At 37.5% G+C, this 25,532-nt stretch overlaps 1 protein-coding gene across 1 annotated transcript in view; it reads right to left on the bottom strand.

The window, feature by feature from the left end:
• The window catches only part of SPAG16 (sperm associated antigen 16), a 1,086,909-nt gene that overhangs the window by 1,029,941 nt on the left and 31,436 nt on the right, over positions 1 to 25,532 (bottom strand). The window contains exon 5 of the mRNA XM_045162106.1: positions 19,344 to 19,489. Coding sequence (XP_045018041.1) covers positions 19,344 to 19,489 — 146 coding nt within the window. The remainder of the gene's footprint in view (positions 1 to 19,343; positions 19,490 to 25,532) is intronic.

The raw sequence follows: 25,532 nt of genomic DNA, 5'->3' as shown, positions 1-25,532 counted from the left end.
CCAGTGTTATCTGTTTGCAGCATCCCTCCCTCCCTCCCCACAGCGCGGCTGAACAAGTGAGCCTAAATAAAATTTTAAAAATAGTGTCCTCCACCGTCCCCTTTGTGTCAGGGCAGGAACCAGACACTGAAGAGACCAGCAAACAGAAGAAGCTATAACAGAGGGAAACGCCTTGGAAGCTACAGGCCATAGATTAAAACCCTGTGGTTACTACGGATTACATAGGAAGGGGCCTATAGATCTTGAAAAATACAAGTCGGACCAAGGAACTAGCCAAAAATGAACTGAACCCACAATACTCACAACAAAACCAGAGAAAGACCTAGATATATTTTTACTATTTTTACGATCAATCTTTCTTTCTTTTTTTTTTTTTAATTTAAAAAAAAAATTTTAAGTCCTCTATTGTCCTTTAATTTTCACTTTTATAACTACTACTTTGCAAAAAAAAATAAAAAAGACCCTATTTTTTTTTTCTTCTTCAGCAAACTTCATATATATATTTTATAATTTTTTGACCGTGTTTTGTTTTGCTTTGTTTTGTTTTTTTCTTTTTCTTCTTTTCTTTAACATTGTATTTTTGAAATTCCAAACTCTACTCTAGATTTTTAATTTTAGCCTTTTGGTATATGTTATCAATTTTGTACCTATAGTTTTTTTCATAATTTCTGTGACTTTTTTTTCCTCTGTTTCTTTCTCTTCTTCTTTTGTATAACATCGTATATCTGCAATTCCAAACTCTACTCAAGATTTTTAATGTATGCTTTTTGGTATTTGATATCAATTTTGTACCTGTAGTTTCTTTATAATTTTCGTGACCTTGTTTGTTTTTGTTCATTTTTTCTCTCTTTCTTTTCCTTCTTCTTTTCTTTAATATCATATTTTTGAAATTCCAAACTCTACTCTAGATTTTTAATTTTAGCCTTTTGGTATATGTTATCAATTTTGTACATATAGTTTTTTTTATAATTTCTGTGACTTTTTTTCTTTTTTTTCCCCTCTGTTTCTTTCTCTTCTTCTTTTATATAACATCGTATATCTGCAATTCCAAACTCTACTCAAGATTTTTAATTTATGCTTTTTGATATTTGATATCAATTTTGTACCTGTATTTTCTTTATAATTTTTGCGACATTGTTTTTGTTGGTTTGTTTGTTTTCTCTCTTTATTTTTCTTCTTCTTTATTTTTAACATTGTATTTTTGAAATTCCAAACTCTACTCTAGATTTTTAATTTTTGCTTTTTGGTATTAGTTATCAATTTTGTACCTGTAGTTTCTTTATAATTTTCACAACCTTGTTTGTTTTTCTTTGCTCGTTTTTTCTCTCTTTCTTTTCCTTCTTCTTTTCATTAACATCACATTTTTGAAATTCCTAACTCTACTCTAGATTTTTAATTTTTGCTTTTATGTATTTGTTACCAATTTTGTACCTTTAAGAACCCAATCTTCAGGACCCATTTTTCACTAGGGAACGAGATTACTGGCTTGACTGCTCTCTCTCCCTTTGGACTCTCCATTTTCTCCACCAGGTCACCTGTATCTCCTCCCTAACCCCTCTCTACTCTACCCAACTCTGTGAATTTCTGTGTGTTCCAGACGGTGGAGAACACTTAGGGAACTGATTACTGGCTGTAATCTGTCTCCCTCCATTTCATTTCCCCCTCTTATCCTTCTGGCCACCTCTGTCTCCTGCCTCCTTCTTCTCTTCTCTGTATAACTCCGTGAACATCTCTAAGCAGTCCAGTTGTGGAGTGCACATAAGGAAGTGACTACTGGCTAGCCCACTCTCTCCACTATTGATTCCACCTCATCTCATTTGGGTCACCTCTAACTCCCTCCTCCCACTTCTCTTCTCCATGTAATGCTTTGAACCTCTCTGAGTGACCCTCACAGTAGAGAAACTTTTCATCTTTAACGCAGATGTTTTATCAATGGTGCTGTATAGAAGGAGAAGTTTTGAAACTACTGTAAAAATAAGACCGATAACTGGAAGTAGGAGGCTTAAGTCCAAACTCTGACTCCAGGGAACTCCTGACTCCAAGGAACATTAATTGACAGGAGCTCATCAAACGCCTCCATACCGACACTGAAACCAAGCACCACCCAAGGGCCAACAAGTTCCAGGGCAAGACATTCCAAGCAAATTCTCCAGCAACAAAGGAACACAGCCCTGAGCTTCAAGATACAGGCTGCCCAAAGTCACCCCAAAACCATAGACATCTCATAACTCATTACTGGACATTTCATTACACTCCAGAGAGAAGAAATACAGCTCCATCCACCAGAACGTTGACACAAGCTTCCCTAACCAGGAAACCGTGACAAGCCACCTGTACAAACCCACACACAGTGAGGAAAGGCCACAATAAATAGAACTCCACAAACTGCCAGAATACAGAAAGGACACCCCAAACTCAGCAATTTAAACAAGATGAAGAGACAGAGGAATAGCCAGCAGATAAAGGAACAGGATAAATGCCCACCAAACCAAACAAAAGAGGAAGAGATAGGGAATCTACCTGATAAAGAATTCCGAATAATGATAGTGAAATTGATCCAAAATCTTGAAATTAAAATGGAATCACAGATAAATAGCCCGGAGGCAAGGATTGAGAAGATGCAAGAAAGGTTTAACAAGGACTTAGAAGAAATAAAAAAGAGTCAATATATAATGAATAATGCAATAAGTGAAATTAAAAACACTCTGGAGGCAACAAATAGTAGAATACAGAGGCAGAAGATAGGATTAGTGAATTAGAAGATAGAATAGTAGAAATAAATGAATCAGAGAGGATAAAAGAAAAATGAATTGAAAGAAATGAGGACAGTCTCAGAGACCTCCAGGACAATACTAAACACTACAACATTCGAATCATAGGGGTCCCAGAAGAAGAAGATAAAAAGAAAGACCATGAGAAAATACTTGAGGAGATAATAGTTGAAAACTTCCCTAAAATGGGGAAGGAAATAATCACCCAAGTCCAAGAAACCCAGAGAGTCCCAAACAGGATAAACCCAAGGTGAAACACCCCAAGACACATATTAATCAAATTAACAAAGATCAAACACAAAGAACAAATATTAAAAGCAGCAAGAGAAAAACAACAAAAAACACACAAGGGAATACACATAAGGATAAAAGCTGATCTTTCTATAGAAACTCTTCAAGCCAGGAGGGAATGGCAAGACATACTTAAAATGATGAAAGAAAATAACCTACAGCCCAGATTAGTGTACCCAGCAAGGGTCTCATTCAAGTATGAAGGAGAAATCAAAAGCTTTTCAGACAAGCAAAAGCTGAGAGAATTCTGCACCACCAAACCAGCTCTCCAACAAATACTAAAGGATATTCTCTAGACAGGAAACACAAAAACGGTGTATAAATTTGAACCCAAAACAATAAAGTAAATGGCAACAGGGTCATACTTATCAGTAATTACCTTAAACGTAAATGAGTTGAATGCCCCAACCAAAAGACAAAGACTGGCTGAATGGATACAAAAACAAGACCCCTACATATGTTGTCTACAAGAGACCCACCTCAAAACAGGGGACACATACAGACTGAAAGTGAAGGGCTGGAAAAAGATTTTCCATGCAAATAGGGAGCAAAAGAAAGCAGGAGTAGCAATACTCATATCAGATAAAATAGACTTTAAAACAAAGACTGTGAAAAGAGACAAAGATGGTCACTACATAATGATCAAAGGATCAATCCAAGAAGAAGATATAACAATTATAAATATATATGCACCCAACACGGGAGCACCGCAGTATGTAAGACAAATGCTAACAAGTATGAAAGGAGAAATTAACAATAACACAATAATAGTGGGAGACTTTAATACCCCACTCACACCTATGGATAGATTAACTAAACAGAAAATTAACAAGGAAACACAAACTTTAAATGATACAATAGACCACTTAGACCTAATTGATATCTACAGGACATTTCATCCCAAAACAATGAATTTCACCTTTTTCTCAAGCGCACATGGAACCTTCTCCAGGATAGATCACATCCTGGGCCATAAAGCTAGCCTTGGTAAATTCAAAAAAATAGAAATCATTCCAAGCATCTTTTCTGACCACAATGCAGTAAGATTAGATCTCAATTACAAGAGAAAAACTATTAAAAATTCCAACATATGGAGGCTGAACAACACGCTGCTGAATAACCAACAAATCACAGAAGAAATCAAAAAAGAAATCAAAATTTGCATAGAAACGAATGAAAATGAAAACACAACAACCCAAAACCTGTGGGACACGGCAAAAGCAGTCCTAAGGGGAAAGTTCATAGCAATACAGGCACACCTCAAGAAACAAGAAAAAAGTCAAATAAATAACCTAACTCTACACCTAAAGCAACTAGAAAAGGAAGAAATGAAGAACCCCAGGGTTAGTAGAAGGAAAGAAATCTTAAAATTTATAGCAGAAATAAATGCAAAAGAAACAAAAGAAATCATAGCAAAAATCAACAAAACCAAAAGCTGGTTTTTTGAAAGGATAAATAAAATTGACAAACCATTAGCCAGGCTCATCAAGAAACAAAGGGAGAAAAATCAAATCAATAAAATTAGAAATGAAAATGGAGAGATCACAACAGACAACACAGAAATACAAAGGATCATAAGAGACTACTATCAACAATTATATGCCAATAAAATGGACAACGTGGAAGATGGACAAATTCTTAGAAAAGTACAATTTTACAAAATTGGACCAGGAAGAAATAGAAAATCTTAACAGACCCATCACAAGCACAGAAATTGAAACTGTAATCAAAAATCTTCCAGCAAACAAAAGCCCAGGTCCAGACGGCTTCACAGCTGAATTCTACCAAAAATTTAGAGAAGAGCTAACACCTATCCTGCTCAAACTCTTCCAGAAAATTGCAGAGGATGGTAAACTTCCAAACTCATTCTATGAGGGCACCATCACCCTAATACTAAAACCTGACAAAGATGCCACAAAAAAAGAAAACTACAGGCCAATATCACTGATGAACATAGATGCAAAAATTCTTAACAAAATTCTAGCACTCAGAATCCAACAACACATTAAAAAGATCATACACCATGACCAAGTGGGCTTTATCCCAGGGATGCAAGGATTCTTCAATATCCGCAAATCAATCAATGTAATACACCACATTAACAAATTGAAAAATAAAAACCATATGATTATCTCAATAGATGCAGAGAAAGCCTTTGACAAAATTCAACATCCATTTATGATCAAAACTCTCCAGCAAGCAGGAATAGAAGGAACATACCTCAACATAATAAAAGCTATATATGACAAACCCACAGCAAACATTATCCTCAATGGTGAAAAATTGAAAGCATTTCCTCTTAAGTCAGGAACAAGACAAGGGTGCCCGCTTTCACCATTACTATTCAACATAGTTTTGGAAGTTTTGGCCACAGCAATCAGAACAGAAAAAGAAATAAAAGGAATCCAAATTGGAAAAGAAGAAATAAAGCTCTCACTATTTGCAGATGACATGATCCTCTACATAGAAAACCCTAAAGACTCCACCAGAAAATTACTAGAACTAATCAATGACTATAGTAAAGTTGCAGGATATAAAATCAACACACAGAAATCCCTTGCATTCCTATACACTAATAATGAGAAAACAGAAAGAGAAATTAAGGAAACAATTCCATTCACCATTGCAACGGAAAGAATAAAATACTTAGGAATATATCTACCTAAAGAAACTAAAGACCTATATATAGAAAACTATAAAACACTGGTGAAAGAAATCAAAGAGGACACTAACAGATGGAGAAATATACCATGTTCATGGATTGGAAGAATCAATATAGTGAAAATGAGTATACTACCCAAAGCAATCTATAGATTCAATGCAATCCCTATCAAGCTACCAACAGCATTCTTCACAGAGCTAGAACAAATAATTTCACAATTTGTATGGAAATACAAAAAACCTCGAATAGCTAAAGCAATCTTGAGAAAGAAGAATGGAACTGGAGGAATAAACCTACCTGACTTCAGGCTCTACTACAAAGCCACAGTTATCAAGACAGTATGGTACTGGCACAAAGACAGAAATATAGATCAATGGAACAAAATAGAAAGCCCAGAGGTAAATCCACGCACCTATGGACACCTTATCTTTGACAAAGGAGGCAAGAATAAACAATGGATTAAAGACAATCTCTTAAACAAGTGGTGCTGGGAAATCTGGTCAACCACTTGTAAAAGAATGAAACTAGAACACTTTCTAACACCATACACAAAAATAAACTCCAAATGGATTAAAGATCTAAACGTAAGACCAGAAACTATAAAACTCCTAGAGGAGAACATAGGCAAAACACTCTCTGACATACATCACAGCAGGATCCTCTATGACCCACCTCCCAGAATATTGGAAATAAAAGCAAAAATAAACAAATGGGACCTAATTAACCTTAAAAGCTTCTGCACATCAAAGGAAACTATTAGCAAGGTGAAAAGACAGCCTTCAGAATGGGAGAAGATAATAGCAAATGAAGCAACTGACAAACAACTAATCTCGAGAATATACAAGCAACTCCTACAGCTCCACTCCAGAAAAATAAATGACCCAATCAAAAAATGCGCCAAAGAACTCAATAGACATTTCTCCAAAGAAGACATACAGATGGCTAACAAACACATGAAAAGATGCTCAACATCACTCATTATCAGAGAAATGCAAATCAAAACCACTATGAGGTACCATTTCACACCAGTCAGAATGGCTGCGATCCAAAAGTCTACAAGTAATAATGCTGGAGAGGGTGTGGAGAAAAGGGAACCCTCTTCCACTGTTGGTGGGAATGCAAACTAGTACAGCCACTATGGAGAACAGTGTGGAGATTCCTTAAAAAACTGGAAATAGAACTGCCTTATGACCCAGCAATCCCACTGCTGGGCATACACACCGAGGAAACCAGAAGGGAAAGAGACACGTGTACCCCAATGTTCATCGCAGCACTGTTTATAATAGCCAGGACATGGAAGCAACCTAGATGTCCATCAGCAGATGAATGGATAAGAAAGCTGTGGTACATATACACGATGGAGTATTACTCAGCCATTAAAAAGAATACATTTGAATCAGTTCTAATGAGGTGGATGAAACTGGAACCTATTATACAGAGTGAAGTAAGCCAGAAAGAAAAACACCAATACAGTATACTAACGCATATATATGGAATTTAGAAAGATGGTAACAATAACCCTGTGTACGAGACAGCAAAAGAGACACTGATGTATAGAACAGTCTTATGGACTCTGTGGGAGAGGGAGAGGGTGGGAAGATTTGGGAGAATGGCATTGAAACATGTAAAATATCATGTATGAAATGAGTTGCCAGTCCAGGTTCGATGCACGATACTGGATGCTTGGGGCTGGTGCACTGGGACGACCCAGAGGGATGGTAGGGGGAGGGAGGAGGGAGGAGGGTTCAGGATGGGGAACACATGTATACCTGTGGCGGATTCATTTTGATATTTGGCAAAACTAATACAATTATGTAAATTTTAAAAATAAAATAAAATTAAAAAAAAAAAGAACTGATGCTGAAGCTCCAATACTTTGGCCACCTGATACGAAGAGTCAACTCATTGGAAAAGACTCTGATGCTGGGAAATATTGGAAGCAAAAAGGAGAAAGGGGCAGCAGAGGATGAGATGGTTAGATATCATCACCAACTCAATGGACATGAATTTGAGCAAACTCTGGGACACAGTGGAGGACAGAGAAGCCTGGCATGCTGCAGTCCATGGGATCACAAAGAAACATGACTTAGCGACTGAACAAGTTTTTACCAAAAAGAAAGAAAACACACTTTCACAAAAAGACTTGTACACAAATGTTCATAGCAGTATCATTCACGATAACTATAGCTGGAAACAACTCAATAGAAAAAGGATAATAAATAAATTCTGGTATACACTATACAATAGGACCCTACTTAGCAATAAATAATTCAGATATCATCACCGACTCAACGGACATGAATTTGAGCAAACTCTGGGAGACAGTGGAGGACAGGGAAGCCTGTCGTGCTGCAGTCCATGGGGTCGCAAACAGTTGCACACAACTGAGCAACTGAACTGAACTAGCAATAAAAGGGAACAAATTACTCATAAATGAAAATATCGCAGATAAATTTTACAGACTTTAGATGAGCAGAAGCAGCCAAACACAAAGAAATGAACATTCTGTGATTCCATTTATGAAGTTCTCCAACTGGCAAAACTAATCCAAAGTGGAAAATAAAATCAGAACATTAATTGCCAGGGCAGGGAATGACAAAGAAGAGACACAAAAGAAATCCCTGGATAGACAGCAGTGCTCTATATTATGAGTTGGGAGGTTATAAGACTCCATTTGTTTGTCAAAATCATGTAGCTAAGATATGCACATTTCAATTTATATAAATTATAACTCAAAAAATGATAAAAATAATAAATGGAATGTGCGGTAGAGTGTGGGTGGAAACAAATGAAATAATGGCAGAAAGTTGATAAGTGTTGAAACTGTCTGGCTCATGAGGTCCATTATTCTATTTTGTTTACTTTCTATACGATTGATATTTGTTTAGAATTAAAAACTTAATGTATGTAAACAAATAAATAAATTGCCTTATACCTGACTTCTGGAAAGGATACCACTCTTGGGTCTTTCTTCAGTGTTACTGATGCTGCTAATAATAAAGTTGATGAAGATGATAATGCTATTCTGCCCACTTAATAATACTGTGTACTAGATACAATGCTCATTACACTGTGATGAATAAGACAAGCACAATCTTTATCTCTCAGATGTATAAACAAAGTGAAATAGGAAATAAAACATATGCATATATATATATATGGATATATATATATATATATATATATATATATATATATCCATAAACTGTAGTGAGTGTTCTGAAAGGAGGGAAAAAAAGGATGTCTTAATATAGAATATTGATTTAATCCTTCTGAAAGTGAAAGTGGCTCAGTCATGTCTGACTCTTTGCAACCCCATGGACTATAGAGTCCATGGAATTCTCCAGGTATGGAACGGGAATACTGGAATGGGTAGCCTTTCCCTAGGGGATCTTCCCAACCCAGAGATCGAACTCAGGTCTCTTGCTTTGCAGGCGGATATTTTACAGCTGAGCCACTTTACTGAGCACTTATCATGTGACAGATATTGGGTTAAACACTTTAAAATGATGCCCTCAAGGATAATGTCACCCCACTCACATATGTGAAAACTGAGAGATAATTATGTTTTTATAGCTAATAGGTGGCAGACAGTATGCACTTGTGCTACTCTATCCTTAATACCTGACCTGATATTATTATCCATCCTGAGTAAAAGTTTGACTGGGGTTAGTAAGTAATGAAGAATTTGATAACAACATATGTGTTCCTTTCAAGGACCTAATTGTTCCATAAGGAGCTGGTCTGACTTATTATTATGTAGTAATGAGATAAGTCAGCCTATAAGATTATGCAGGATATAATACTCTCCCTAGTTTGATTATGTCCCTCCATCCAGTCTACTTTCCATACAGGAGCCACTTTACATTATGATTCTTCTCAAAACTATCCATTAGCCTCACATCCCACTTAGAGGAAAAAAAAGAAAATTCTAACAAAGGCCTCTACCACTTACCCAATGAATCTAGTCACTATGGTCACCTTACTCATCCTCCAACAAGCTAAGCTGTCTACAACATAGTTTCTTACTATTTCCTTTTCCTTCTGCCTGGAATTCCCTTTTCCCAAGTTGACACATGGCCTTCTCCTTCAGTTTTTCCAGATAACTGAGAGGACTTCTCTCACTATCCTGTATAAAGCAGTGTGTCATTTATTTGTCTCCTTTACCTGTGTTCTTTTTCTGCATAGCACCTACTGTCACCTGATTCAACATGTTCTGCCAACATCCACGTGCAGTTAGTAGCCATCTCATTGGACAGCATACCTTAGAGAGCGTAAACAGCATGAAGGTAAGCTTGTCTGTAAGGCAGAAGGAGGAGGCAGAAAAGCACATTCTCACAGCATGGGAGAGAGGAGAAGAATGAAAAATAGGGTGCCCACTTGACTAGAATAGTCAGGGTGAAAGCCAAACTGCAGAATATTAAGTATAAGTACAATGTTGCTTTTAGTAGTAAGACATCCAATTAAGAATAGTTGCAATATCTACATCAGGGGGTCTCCAACCTCTGGGATCTAATGCCTGATGATCTGAGGTGGAGTTAATGCAATAAAAACAGAAATAATGTGCACAAAAAATGTAATGAGCTTGAATCATCCCTAAACCATCCCTCCCACCCCGACAGGTACACTGAAAACTTGTCTTCCACGAAACCACTCCCTGGTGCCTAGAAGGTTGGGGACCATTCGTCTACATTGTACATTATTAGCAAGAGACACAAAATGCTAGTCAAGATACAAAAGAAAATCAAGGTTTCGAATCAATAAAATCCGTAATTTTTTATTCACCTCAGATTGAGGTGACTATTGTGGCAGGTCAGTTACCAAATAAAACAAGGTTTATGTGCTGCTGCTGCTAAGTTGCTCCAGTCGTGTCCGGCTCTGTGCAACCCCATAGACAGCAGTCCACCAGGCTCCCCCATCCCTGGGATTCTCCAGGCAAGAACACTGGAGTGGGTTGCCATTTCCTTCTCCAAGGCAGGAAAGTGAAAAGTGAAAGTGAAGTCTCTCAGTCATGTCCGACTCTTAGTGACCCCATGGACTGCAGCCTACCAGGCTCCTCCATCCATGGGATTTTCCAGGCAAGAGTACTGGAGTGGGGTGCCACTGCCTTCTCCTCAAGGTTTATGAAATAATGTCTTAACTGTGAAAGATATCTCTAAGTGATGTTTTTAGTGTTCATGCAACTAACATTTTTCTGCAAATATGAGAGAGGTCACTTCAATTCTAGACCTCTGAACTTAAAATAATTTGTTGGGGCTCCCCTGGTGGCTCAGTGGTGGAGAATCCACCTGCTATGTGGGACACACATAGGTTTGATCTCTGATCCAGGAAGATCCCACATGCCACAGAGCAACTAAGCCCATGTGCCACAAGTACTGAGCCTGTGCTCTAGAGCCTGGGAGCTGCAGCTACTGAGCCCATGTACCACAACTACTGAAGCCCATGTGCCCGAGAGACCCTGCTCCACAAGAAGATAAGCCGCTACAATGAGAAGGCCACACACCACAACTAGAGAGTAGCCCCCCACTCGTCACAACTAAAGAAAAGCCCATGCAACAGTAAAGACCCAGCACAGCAAAAGATAAATAAATAAATAAAATTACCAAAAAATAACAATTGGGCCACATTTCAATATAAAAGTACAATTAGGTTCTAATATTCCAACAAAGAATGTCAAACTACTACTCATATGATTCCTCTCCAGTATTTAGTATGCAATATTAATATATTCAATGTAACTATGAACCTTTTTAATAATGTTATTTTTCACTTAAAAACACCTATAAAGTAATTTTCCAAGCAGTTTTGTCCCAAACTTTTTCATATCAATATATAATTGACACATAATATTGTATCAGCTTCAGCCGTATAATATACTGACTGGATGTTTACATATATTGCAAAATAATCACAATAAGTCTGGTTAACATGCACTACTATATATACAGATATACCATACACCAAATTTTACATCTTAAAAGATAATCTACATTTGCAGAAAATAAGGAAAAGCCTCTGTTCTAAAACTGCCATTGCTTAGAACAGAGAAAAAGACAATTTCTTTTTTTAATTATAGCAACTCAATTATTTTACAGTGAAATATTTTCCCTTTTCATTTCTTCCTCATGCTTCATCACTGCCGATTTCAAAAATAATAATGATGTGATAATTTTTTTAAATCTAGAGATGACAGCCTTTAGAGATATTGATAATAATAGCTGACATTTTCAAAGCACTTTGTGATTTACACAGCTCTTTAATGCAGACTGTCTTGTTTAATTATCACATTACTCCCTAGGAGTTAATAATATTATGCATAATTATTCCCAGTATAACAATAAGGAAACTGAGTTAATAAGTAGCAGAATATTAGAAGCCAGGTATTTGAACTTTTAGTACAATACTCCTTCCATGGCAAATTTCCCCTAGACAAATATTAAGCTTATATGATTTTGCTGATTTTCCAGATACATTACTAAATGCTACCAGTTTAATCAAGATAATATAAAACACATCTGTAACCTGATTCTTTTTATATATTAAATATTAATTATTATTATTAGCATTTGACACTATATTCATCTTGTTTGAAGAAATAGGCTTAATCTTAAAAAAGTAAACTTTAATGTAAACTCTTTAAAGAGAAGCCCATGTTTAGCACTTAATTGTTACTGGGAAAATATCCTCACAAGACAAACTGAAAAACCTGTGTGATACGCCTTTGGAGAAAAATCTCCCCAACCTCGTCTGCATCATAAAAAAGTCTTTCCCAATCCAGGGCTTGGCCCAGGACTCAAGGATCCTGAGAAATGCCATGGAATTCAGTTCTCAGTGGATCAGGGCTGTAATGGATGTTGGGGAAGAGACAGACATGTTCTCACACATGTAAGGAGACCTGCTGTGTGTTATATGTCATGTGCTACAAGGTCCATCTCCAACAGACCATTAAGGGATACAGAATGAAAAGACATGTCTCCCATAGAACGCAATGACCTTGTGAATCTACAGACATTTAGTCTTACCTATCCATTTAAGATATGAGAAAACTGAGACCCAAGGATGAGGGTCTGATCCAAGATGTCTCTGTGATCCAAGCCAAGAAGGTCTCAGGCTGAGACTGTTGAAGTTGGAGCTAGAGGAGAAGACTGTGAAGATGAACGCCCAGCCAAGGCCAGGACCAGAGGAAAAAGTGTGGGGCCTTGTGTGAAATGCAAGGAAGCCTCCCTCTTGGGGCCTTCCTATACAAATATATCTATGGGAAGAAAGATGTATGGGGAGAAACTTTCCTCAAATCTGTGGCTACTCCAGTGCTTTCCAGTAAATACCCTCTATCCCTAAAAAAGAAAAAAAAAAAAAAACCTGTGTGATGAGACTTACAATTTGGGACAAACTTGTAGCATAACAGAGGTAGTTTAGGGAATTTTGTACAAAATGTCAGTCTCCATTTTCTGAGAAAGCATCCAACAAAACAGGAAAAACGTGTCATCAAAAGGGCTGTGAAGCAGTGTGCTTAATAGTCATTCCATGATATAAATGTTAAGCATTTATAAAGGGACAAGCAGCTTTCCTTCAGACTTTCCATGTCAGGTAGATTAAACTAAATAAATATTTTCCTTTTTTAATTTGTGTAAGTTTAATTCTATTGAGTAAGATAGATTTGAGATACCACAAGACCACTGAAACTAAAACTATACTTTAATTCAATTCAGTTCAGTTCAGTTGCTCGGTCGTGTCCAAGTCTTTGCGACCCCATGAATCGCAGCACACCAGGCCTCCCTGTCCATCACCAACTCCCGGAGTTCACTCAGACTCAAGTCCATCGAGTCAGTGATGCCATCCAGCCATCTCATCCTCTGTCGTCCCCTTCTCCTCCCGCCCCCAATCCCTCCCAGCATCAGAGTCTTTTCCAATGAATCAACTCTTCACATGAGGTGGCCAAAGTACTGGAGTTTCAGCTTTAGCATCATTCCTTCCAAAGAAATCCCAGGACTGACTCCTTCAGAATGGACTGGTTGGATCTCCTTGCAGTCCAAGGGACTCTCAAGAGTCTTCTCCAACACCACAGTTCAAAAGCATCAATTATCAAAGCTCAGCCTTCTTCACAGTCCAACTCTCACATCCATACTTGACCACAGGAAAAACCATAGCCTTGACTAGACGGACCTTTGTTGGTAAAGTAATATCTCTGCTTTTGAATATGCTATCTAGGTTGGACATAACTTTCCTTCCAAGGAGTAAGCGTCTTTTAATTTCATGGCTGAAGTCACCATCTGCAGTGATTTTGGAGCCCAAAAAAATAAAGTCTGACACTGTTTCCACTGTTTTCCCATCTATTTCCCATGAAGTGATGGGACCGAATGCCATGATCTTAGGTTTCTGAATGTTGAGCTTTAAGCCAACTTTTTCACTCTCCACTTTCACTTTCATCAAGAGGCTTTTTAGTTCCTCTTCACTTTCTGCCATAAGGGTGGTGTCATCTGCATATCTGAGGTTATTGATTTTTTTCCCAGCAATCTTTTTTTTTAATTTCATTTTATTTTTAAACTTTACATAATTGTATTAGTTTTGCCAAATATCAAAATGAATCTGCCACAAGTATACATGTGTTCCCCATCCTGAACCCTCCTCCCTCCTCCCTCCCCATACCATCCCTCTGGGTCGTCCCAGTGCACCAGCCCCAAGCATCCAGTATCATGCATCAAACCTGGACTGGCAACTCGTTTCATACATGATATTTTACATGTTTCAATGCCATTCTCCCAAATCTTCCCACCCTCTCCCTCTCCCACAGAGTCCATAAGACTGTTCTATACATCAGTGTCTCTTTTGCTGTCTCGTACACAGGGTTATTGTTACCATCTTTCTAAATTCCATATATATGCGTTAGTATACTGTATTGGTGTTTTTCTTTCTGGCTTACTTCACTCTGTATAATAGGTTCCAGTTTCATCCACCTCATTAGAACTGATTCAAATGTATTCTTTTTAATGGCTGAGTAATACTCCATCGTGTATATGTACCACAGCTTTCTTATCCATTCATCTGCTGATGGACATCTAGGTTGCTTCCATGTCCTGGGTATTATAAACAGTGCTGCGATGAACATTGGGGTACACGTGTCTCTTTCCCTTCTGGTTTCCTCGGTGTGTATGCCCAGCAGTGGGATTGCTGGATCATAAGGCAGTTCTATTTCCAGTTTTTTAAGGAATCTCCACACTGTTCTCCATAGTGGCTGTACTAGTTTGCATTCCCACCAACAGTGTAAGAGGGTTCCCTTTTCTCCACACCCTCTCCAGCATTTATTACTTGTAGACTTTTGGATTGCAGCCATTCTGACTGGTGTGAAATGGTACCTCATAGTGGTTTTGATTTGCATTTCTCTGATAATGAGTGATGTTGAGCATCTTTTCATGTGTTTGTTAGCCATCTGTATGTCTTCTTTGGAGAAATGTCTATTGAGTTCTTTGGCGCATTTTTTGATTGGGTCATTTATTTTTCTGGAGTGGAGCTGTAGGAGTTGCTTGTATATTCTCGAGATTAGTTGTTTGTCAGTTGCTTCATTTGCTATTATCTTCTCCCATTCTGAAGGCTGTCTTTTCACCTTGCTAATAGTTTCCTTTGATGTGCAGAAGCTTTTAAGGTTAATTAGGTCCCATTTGTTTATTTTTGCTTTTATTTCCAATATTCTGGGAGGTGGGTCATAGAGGATCCTGCTGTGATGTATGTCAGAGAGTGTTTTGCCTATGTTCTCCTCTAGGAGTTTTATAGTTTCTGGTCTTACGTTTAGATCTTTAATCCATTTGGAGTTTATTTTTGTGTATGGTGTTAGAAAGTGTTCTAGTTTCATTCTTTTACAAGTGGTTGACCAGATTTCCCAGCACCACTTGTTAAAGAGATTGTCTATAATCCATTGTATATTCTTGCCTCCTTTGTCAAAGATAAGGTGTCCATAGGTGCATGGATTTACCTCTGGGCTTTCTATTTTGTTCCATTGATCTATATTTCTGTCTTTGTGCCAGTACCATACTGTCTTGATAACGGTGGCTTTGTAGTTGATTCCAGCTTGTGTTTCTTCCAGTCCAACGTTTCTAATGATGTACTCTGCATATAAGTTAAATAAGCAGGGTGACAATATACAGCCTTGACATACTCCTTTTCCTATTTGGAACCAGTCTGTTGTTCCATGTCCAGTTCTAACTGTTGCTTCCTGACCTGCATACAAATTTCTCAAGAGGCAGGTCAGGTGGTCTGGTATTCCCATCTCTTCCAGAATTTCCCGCAGTTTCTTGTGATCCACACAGTCAAAGGCTTTGGCATAGTCAATTAAGCAGAAATAGATGTTTTTCTGGAACTCTCTTGCTTTTTCCATGATCCAGCGGATGTTGGCAATTTGGTCTCTGGTTCCTCTGCCTTTTCTAACACCAGCTTGAACATCAGGAAGTTCACGGTTCACATATTGCTAAAGCTTGGCTTGGAGAATTTTGAGCATTACTTTACTAGCGTGTGAGATGAGTGCAATTGTTTGGTAGTTTGAGCATTCTTTGGCATTGCCTTTCTTTGGGATTGGAATGAAAACTGACCTTTTCCAGTCCTGTGCCCACTGCTGAGTGTTCCAAATTTGCTGGCATATTGAGTGCAGCACTTTCACAGCATCATCTTTCAGGATTTGAAATAGCTTAACTGGAATTCCATCACCTCCACTAGCTTTGTTCATAGTGATGCTTCCTAAGGCCTACTTGACTTCACACTCCAGGATGTCTGGCTCTAGGTCAGTGATCACACCATCGTGATTATCTGGGTCATGAAGATCTTTTTTGTACAGTTCTTTTGTGTATTCTTGCCACCTCTTTTTGATTTCTTCTGCTTCTTTTAGTTCCATACCATTTCTGTCTTTTATCAAGCCCATCTTTGCATGAAATGTTCCCTTGGTATCTCTAATTTTCTTGAAGCGATCTCTAGTCTTTCCCATTCTGTTGTTTTCCTCTATTTCTTTGCACTGATCGCTGAAGAAGGCTTTCTTATCTCTTCTTGCTATTCTTTGGAACTCTGCATTCAGATGCTTATATCTTTCATTTTCTAAATACATGTAAATGTCAAAAACATTTACTAACCTGATACTAACCTAGACAGCATATTAAAAAGCAGAGACATTACTTTGTCAACAAAGGTCCATCTAGTCAAGGCTATGATTTTTCCAGTGGTCATGTATGGGTGTAAGAGTTGGACTATAAAGAAACCTGAGTACTGAAGAATTGATGCTTTTGAACTGTGGCGTTGGAGAAGACTCTTGAGAGTCCCTTGGACTGCAAGGAGATCCAACTAGTCCATCCTAAAGGATATCAGTCCTGGGTGTTCATTGGAAGGACTGATGTTGAAGCTGAAACTCCAATACTTTGGCCACCTCATGTGAAGAGCTGACTCATTTGAAAAGACCCTGATGCTGGGAAAGATTGAGGACAGGAGGAGAAGGGGACAAGAGAGGATGAGATGGTTGGATGGCATCACCAACTCAATGGACATGAGTTTGGGTGGACTCTGGGAGTTGGTGATGGACAAGGAGGCCTGGCATGTTGCGATTCATGTGGTCACAAAGAGTCAGACATGACTGAATGACTGAACTGAACTGAACCTGGTATTTTAGTAAACATGAATAAGAGATAGATTTCATTTGAGTGATATCTGTATGAATCATGCTTTTTAACATTAAGTTAATAATTTACACAGGTAATAGTTTGTATCATTTTGATTATAGTTATTAAATATAATAGTCAATAAGCAACAAGTAATAAAAATGATTATTTTGTATTACTGGGACAAATCTCACTGCAGAAAAAAGGCTCTATATATTCAAAAGAAATTAGCAAACTCAAGCAATAATTCAAAGGAGATCAAGATCTGAAACAGTATGCCAGGCAGCACTCTGAGAAATCTGCTGTGTCAAATTCCCAATGCATCCATTAGGCATCTATACAGAATCATAGTGCGTGTCAGAGCCAAGAGTGCAAACCACTTCTGAGAAATGGAACTGAGAATAGAGAGGATGGTTCTAGTAGCATCATTCTGTGGATCATCATATCCTTCTATCCAAAACCCCAAATAGTATATGCATAGATAATATGATGGAGGATGAAATGGCAACCCACTCCTGTACCCCTGGCTGGAGAATTCCATGGACAGAGGAGCCTGGCAGGCTACCGTCCATGGGATCACAAGAGTCAGACACGACTGAGTGTCTAACACACACACAGAGATAATATGAAATTTGTATAACTTGCAAAATACAATTCTACAAGTGCATATAATGACTGAATAAACAATCATACACATTATTTTTATTTACTGCCACCTTTCAAAAATAGAAGCTTATTTTAAATGTTTCCTTCCATTTGCAATACAGTCTTGTTTCTTTAAGCTTTTTTTACGAAGTTGTTAGAAAATCTACATTCCTATATGGTAGTTCTATTTATCTGACTTTTTTAATATGATTCTTTTAACAGAGAAACCTCTCTTTAAATGTTTAATAAAAATTAATGAACAAAGCATAAACTGGCTACACTCCATATCTAAGTATTGATTTTTCATCTAACATTGTCTTAGATGAGTAGATTCACCTCAAGTCAACACATTCACATATTTGTCTTTGCCAGAATAACACTGCCCATTTATCTAAATCTGTTTGCCAAAAAATTGCTTGTCTTTCATTAATTTTAGAATGAGAGAAATCTTCAGAGAGATTTGCTTTCTGTTAAGTTTCTCCACTGTACATAAATTCATGCTACAAAATTACAAAATAACAGTTTTCTTTGGGGAATTTTCAAACACTGAAATTCCTCTACTAAGAGCACACTGGGGCTTCCAAATAGAACTAGTGGTAAAGAATTTGGCTACCAATGCAGGAGACGTAAGAGACGTGGGTTCAGTCCCCGGGTTGGGAGGATCCCCTGGAGAAGGAAATGGTAACCTGCTCCAGTATTCTTACCTGGAAAATTCCATGGACAGAGGAGCCTGGCAGGCTACAGTCCATGGGGTTCTTTCTTCCTCTAGTTTTTCTATAATTTTATTATTATTTCAGAAATCATTTTATTTTCATGGGAGAAGATTTCCACAAATCATGTGACTTTCAAAATACATAAGGAAGCAAATGAAAGTCAAAGTGAAAAGAACTGGGTTCCCCTGATAGTTCAGTTGGTAAAGAATCCACCTGCAATGCAGAAGACCCCAGTTCAATTCCCAGGTTGGGAAGATCCACTGAGAAGGGATAGGCTACTCACTCCAGTATTCTTGGGCTTCCCTTGTGGCTCAGCTGGTAAAGAATCCTCCTGCAATACAGGAGACCTGGGTTCCCACAGGTAGCAAATGTTACATAGCACATTAACAACCTCCTGCACAACCCCCTTCATCCCACTCTTGATGGTGAATTACAGTTGTGAGTGTTCTGCTCATCTGTTCAATTAAGGTGCTGGTGAAGCCTTTCACATTCTTTCCAACTTGCACTGACATATAATTCAGTTCTTCAGAACTAAAGCTCTGGTGCATAAACCACCATTTATATAGTAGCAAATTCAAGCCTTATTTTCATTTAGTCCAAAATAGAAAAATAAAAAAAAGTTATTAAAAAATAACGTACTCAGCTGCTTGTTTATACTGCTTCAAATCTTTCTTCAAAATTTTGTTCTCATTTTCTAAAAGCATGTTCTGACTGTAGACATCTGGAACAATCCCACCGTCTCTAAGTTCAGTTATTCCCTTCTGTATTAACTCATACCTAGGATAAAATCACACAAAAGACTTCATATTGTTTTTTCTACTAAATTGGTTTTACTTATGTACATTTCAAAAAGTTAAGTATAAGAGAATGTTTAGTAATAAGTTGCAATATTACTTTTTAAACTAAAATGTCAAATTCATAATATATTTTTAAAATGAAATGCTAAGTATTAATATCATCATGGTGCATAAAATGTAACTTAACAGCTTCTATGCTCCAGGCACTAGTGAAATTAACAAAAATGTCTCAGCCTCTGCCTATCTAATGGCGTTTCCATTCTAGTATGGATGGTGACACAGTCTATGAATTAAAGCGAGATGAGAAAAACAGACACTAAAGTAGAGAGTGATGTGCTATTTTATCTAAGGCGGCCAGAGAAAGTATAACAGACTATTTGATCAGGGACCTGAAGGAAAAGAGAGACTAAGCCATGTGAATATGTGGGAGAGAAGCACTCTTGGCTGACAGAAAAATAAGTGTAAAGGCCCTGAGATAAGGAGGTGTAAAGCAAAAAGTCAGTACATCTGGAGTATCTGGAAATGGAGCCAAGTGAGCAGGAAAGAGAGTAGTGAGAAATAAGTCAGGAAAGACAGCAGGGAGCCAGAAACAGGAATGCGATTTTACTCTGAACTAGACCAAAGTCACTGGAAGGCTTTGAGAGACATTTATGTTTAATACGCTGAACACATTTATGTTTAATAAGGATTAATCTACCATCTCTCTGAAGAAACTGGCTCTAGAGAATAAAAAGTAGAAGCAGAGAGTCTGCTGTAAGAGTTCAGGAGAGAGACGTAGATTAGACAAAATTTGGTAGCAGTAGATTGTGAGAAATGGGTCCCTTCTGGACATGCTGTGAAGATGAAGCCAACAGAATTTGCTTACAGATTAGATATCATGTTTTAGTTAAAAAAGAAAATTGAGGATGACTCCAAGGTTTTTGGCTGAGCCACGGACAGACATTTAGTCAAATGGGAACAAATGCAGTAGGAACTTGGTGTTTAGAGAAATCAAGGAACCGTTTCTATCCATGTTCAATGCACTATGTCTGCAAGGCAATTAAGTGAAAATAAACATTGTAAGTACACATCAAAAGTTAAAGGGAAAGTCAGGACATGAAATTTAAATCTGGGATAGATCAGTAAGTAGATACACTTTAAAGTCACAAGATTGGATAAAGGCCAGTCAGGAAGCAAACATAAAGTGAAAAGTAAGAAAGTTCTAGGACTGTTTTGAGATTGGGAAGAGAGGAAATACTACCAAACAGAGACTAAGAAAGAGAGGGATCAGTGAAGCGGTAAAAAACAGGAGAGTACTGTGGCTGAGGGACCAAATGAAGAAAGTGCTGCAGGAATTAAGTAATACATAACAGTGACAAATGATATAAGGAGAAAGAATAGGAAGAATACTAAGGATCAACCACTGAATTTGCCAATATAAAGTCACTGAAAAAAAGTTTCAGTAGACTCATGGAGGGGCTTTCCTGGTGGCTCAGATGATAAAGAATCTGCTTGCAATGTGGGAAACCTTGGTTCCATTCCTGGGTTGGGAAGATCCCCTGGAGAAGAGACTAGCAACCCACTCCAGTATTCTTTCCTGGAGAATTTTATGGACAGAGGGGTCAGGAGAGCTACAGTCCACAGAATCTCAAAGAGTTGGACACAATTGAGTGACTAAGACCCACACACGCACACAAATACACAGAGTCATGGAGATGAAAGTGGAACTAGAGTAGGAATGAGAAAGCAGGAAATGAGGAAGTGGCAACAAACTCTTTCAAGGAGACAGACCATAAAAGCAGAGCCTAGGAAATCATATGACCCTGAAGAGAAAGTAGAGTCCAGAGTGCTCTGTCTTCTCCTATGTTTTTAATATATGACATGTTATTGTACATCTTATGCTCATGGCAGTGATTCAGCAGAGAGGGAAATCTTTTACAGTGCAGGGGAGACAGGGGAGACTGCAGGAGTCATGTAGTGAGTAGGCGAGAGCATCCAGTAGAGGAGAACTGGCCTCAGATGACAGTGTCTATGGCTCAGCCATGCAAGAAGAGATGGAGAATGCTAAGCTCAGAGGTAGTGGGATGGTAGAAAGGAAACAAGACCTGTGGAACTTCTATTTTCTCAGTGAAATACGAAGGTGCATCAGAAAATCATTTATAAATCAGTTAACAATTTGTTTTAATCGTTATATGTGGCAATTAATAGTTAAAGAAAAAAACAGAGCATAGAAAAAACATTTCAAGTAATACAGTTATTAACCAAAATTCCCTACAAACCTTGCTATAGATGAGCTAAATATAAGTTTAAAATATTTACTTTTCAGCATTTTCCTATTATACATCTTAGCTTTATTAATATATTACACATTAGTAGTCATATGTTTTGTGTTATGTGTTATATATCTTGCTGCTGCTGCTGCTGCTAAGTCGCTTCAGTCGTGTCCAATTGTGCGACCCCATAGACAGCAGCCCCCCAGGCTCTGCTGTCCCTGGGATTCTCCAGGCAAGAACACTGGAATGGGTTGCCATTTCCTTCTCCATTGTGTGAAAGTGAAAAGTGAAAGTGAAGTCGCTCAGTCGCGTCCGACTCGTAGCTACCCCATGGACTGCAGCCTACCAGACTCCTCGGTCCATGGGATTTTCTAGGCAAGAGTACTGGACTGGCTTGCCATTGCCTTCTCCGAATATATTACGCATTAGTAGTCATATGTTTTGTGTTATGTGTTATATATCTTATCTGATACCAAAAAAGAGCAAGAGAACCCTGCTGGATATACAAAAGTTCAAGACAACTGAATCAAGATCAAATGATATTTGGGCTTCCTTGGTGGCTCAAATGGTAAAGAATCTGCCTTCAACAGAGGAGACCTGGATTTAATCGCCGGGTCTGGAAGATTCCCTGGAGAAGGAATGGCTACTCACTCCAGTATTCTTGCCTGAAGAACTCCATGGACAGAGAAGGCTGGCGGACTACAGTTCACTATTTGCCAAAACTTACAAAACAACACATATCATTTAATCATAAAATCACTTTTCTATCCATATTTGGACTGTGGTTTATACTTATCTCAGAAGAAAAGACATAAGGACTGACTGAAGTATTGGACCATAAAGATTTTCTGACCACAAAATTGGCTGAGGGATGGGATGGGGAGGGAGGTGGGAAGGAGGTTCAGGATGGGGTACATATGTACACCCATGGCTGATTTATGTCAATGTATGGCAAAAACCACTACAATATTGTAAAGTAATTAGCCTCCAATGAAAATAAATTAATTTTTTTAAATTGGCTTTCAGCCACTGGCTTTATTTAATGCAGAAAAAAATCACTAAAATTATTTCAATAAGAAAAAAAGTGACATGCAGTCCTTTAAATTAAATGTTATGTAAATAAATTAATATGTGGTAAAAGTTGTAACTGCACTACCCACATTTGAGTGATTACATATTACACCAAATTTTATTGACTAAAAGCAGCAATATTTTACAATTTAAGAGAAATTTAAAATCAGTTCAGTTCAGTAGCTCAGTCATGTCTGACTCTTTGCAACCCCATGGACTGTAGCACGCCAGGACTTCCTGTCCAAAACCAACTCCCATACCTTGCTCAAACTCATGTCCATCGAGTTGGTGATACCCATCCAACCGTCTCATCCTCTGTCGTCCCTTTATCCTCCTGCCTTCAATCTTTCCTAGCATCAGGGTCTTGCCCAATGAGTCAGTTCTTCGCATCAGGTAGCCAAAGTATTGGAGTTTAAATATTATTAATAATTTCACTATTACCTTTGATGGCATTTTTATTATCACCCAAACTTCAGTGCAATGGTAGAAACAGAAGCTAAACTGGAGAGAAACAAGGATGTAAAAGAGTAAAGAAAGAAAATAAAGTCCCAGTTTTACAAAAAACATTTTGCCTGTAAAGGGAAAAAGAGTTGGGGTGAGTTGAGGTAATAAGAGGAGAAGGTAGAGGCAAGGATGTACATTTTGGGTGAGTGAGCTCTGACCTTGTTAACAGCCAGCAGAACAATCCAGAGGAGGAAAGGAGACAGTTGACATATGCTCAATCAGGGTAAATAAAATGCACTACCATATTTTCTCCATTGTAACACTTTAATTTTTCCCCCAGGGAAATAATCATTGTTCACAGAGCACTTCTAAATGGCCATAAAAATAGTACTGACTAAACCCACAGTATAGACTTTTCGTGGTTCATAGAAGATTATATATATATATATATTTTTTTACACACACATGCATATATACATATGTCTATATAGATAAATGTATAATTTTTGTGTGTGTAAATGGCCATAAAATAAACATTTAGAATTTGGGGGGAAAAGAAAAGCTTCCAAGGTCACATGGTCTGTTGTGACTAACTTTGCTGTTATATGCAGTAGTGTGAAAGCAACCACAGACAAACAGATAATACCTAAAAGATAGGTCATGGCTGTGTTTCAGTAAAATTTTATTTACCAAAATAGGAGGCAGGTTAGATTTGGCCCCAGGGTCTTAGTTTGCTGACCCCAGATTTAATGGACTTAATGTTAATTACTGTTTGAAGAATGAAAAAACATAAGTCAAATTCTACTGCCCAGGTGTTTTGGTTTTTGGAGTTTTGTTTGCTTGCTTTTTGTGGGTTTGTTTTACAAATCAACAAGAGGGAAACCTTGTTTCATCACCTTTTGTAAGATTAAATGAATTTATAGAAATGATAAGTTACAAGTGTTCTTCCCCATAATAGACTTCCCTGGTGGCTCAGAAGGTAAAGCGTCTGCCTACAATGCGGGAGATCTGGATTCAATCCCTGGGTCAGGAAGATCCTCTGGAGAAGGCAATGGCACCCCACTCCAGTACCCTTGCCTGGAAAATCCCATGGACGGAGGAGTGTGGTAGACTACAGTTCATGGGGCCACAAAGAGTCGGACACGACTGAGCGACTGAGCGACTTCACTTTCACTTTCCCCATAATAAGAAATTATAAAAATAATATACATGGCAATCCATTCCAGTATTCTTGCCTGGAGAATCCCCATGGACAGATGAGCCTGGCAGGCTACAGTCCATGGGGTCACAAAGAGTCAGACATGATTGAGTGACTAAGCACACATTCCTATACACTTACTATACATTATAAACACAGGTTTCTGATCAAAGTAAAACATGTTTCATTTGAAACAAAAATATCCAATACAGTATAATCTCATTACAAATAATTTGTAATCTCATTACAAACTGGCAGCTAGGGATCAGAATAAAATTATTTGAACCACAGTATTATTAAACCCAAATAAATAAGAGATATTTATACAAATTTTACTTTAAAATCATATTACAATAAATGATTTGCTTACTTAGGGTTTCTATAAATCTTAATATTATTGCACTTTTTCTGAAATTTCATCTAGCAATTTCAAATTGTTAAATCTAAAAGGATAATATTTCAACAAACACCTAATTAAGAGTATACTTGCTTCTAGATTTCTCCAAGGGAATCATTTCACACTTTGGCGCAACATGTAAGCACTACATATCCTAACCCATAACTTTAGAAGAAAAATGGGAAACTTAACTACATTAATCATCATTTCATTAGTAATGCAAATTAATCATCTATCTACTCTTACAAAAATATATTCTCTAATACATTTGTAATTATTTCATAGGCACATTATTATAAAAATCATTCACATAATATCTAGATTTAATAAGAGTATTATTTTTCTACCATCAAACCTGCTCTTTTTTTTAAACTGAATTAGTGAAAAATGGCTCTCCTCATTAAATTTATTAACACTAGACATGCAATTTAAAATAATGAAACTGATTACTTCTATATGAATGGTCTCTGTAGATTTGAACAAAAACAGCAAAATATAAAAATTAAATCAAAGTTGGATTAGTAGAAATTAACAAATTGTGCCTATATTTAAAATTATATGAAAATTATATGATTGAACTCCAAAACACCATAACCAAATTTATATATCATATTAGTGTTTCTTTCTATAATATGCAATGACTTTTAAAAAAAAACAAAAC

This window comes from Bubalus bubalis, chromosome 2 (assembly GCF_019923935.1).
Source record: "Bubalus bubalis isolate 160015118507 breed Murrah chromosome 2, NDDB_SH_1, whole genome shotgun sequence".
Classification (NCBI taxonomy): domain Eukaryota; kingdom Metazoa; phylum Chordata; class Mammalia; order Artiodactyla; family Bovidae; genus Bubalus; species Bubalus bubalis.
Note: the sequence above shows the minus strand (reverse complement) of the source record. Positions and strands in the feature narration are given on the sequence as shown.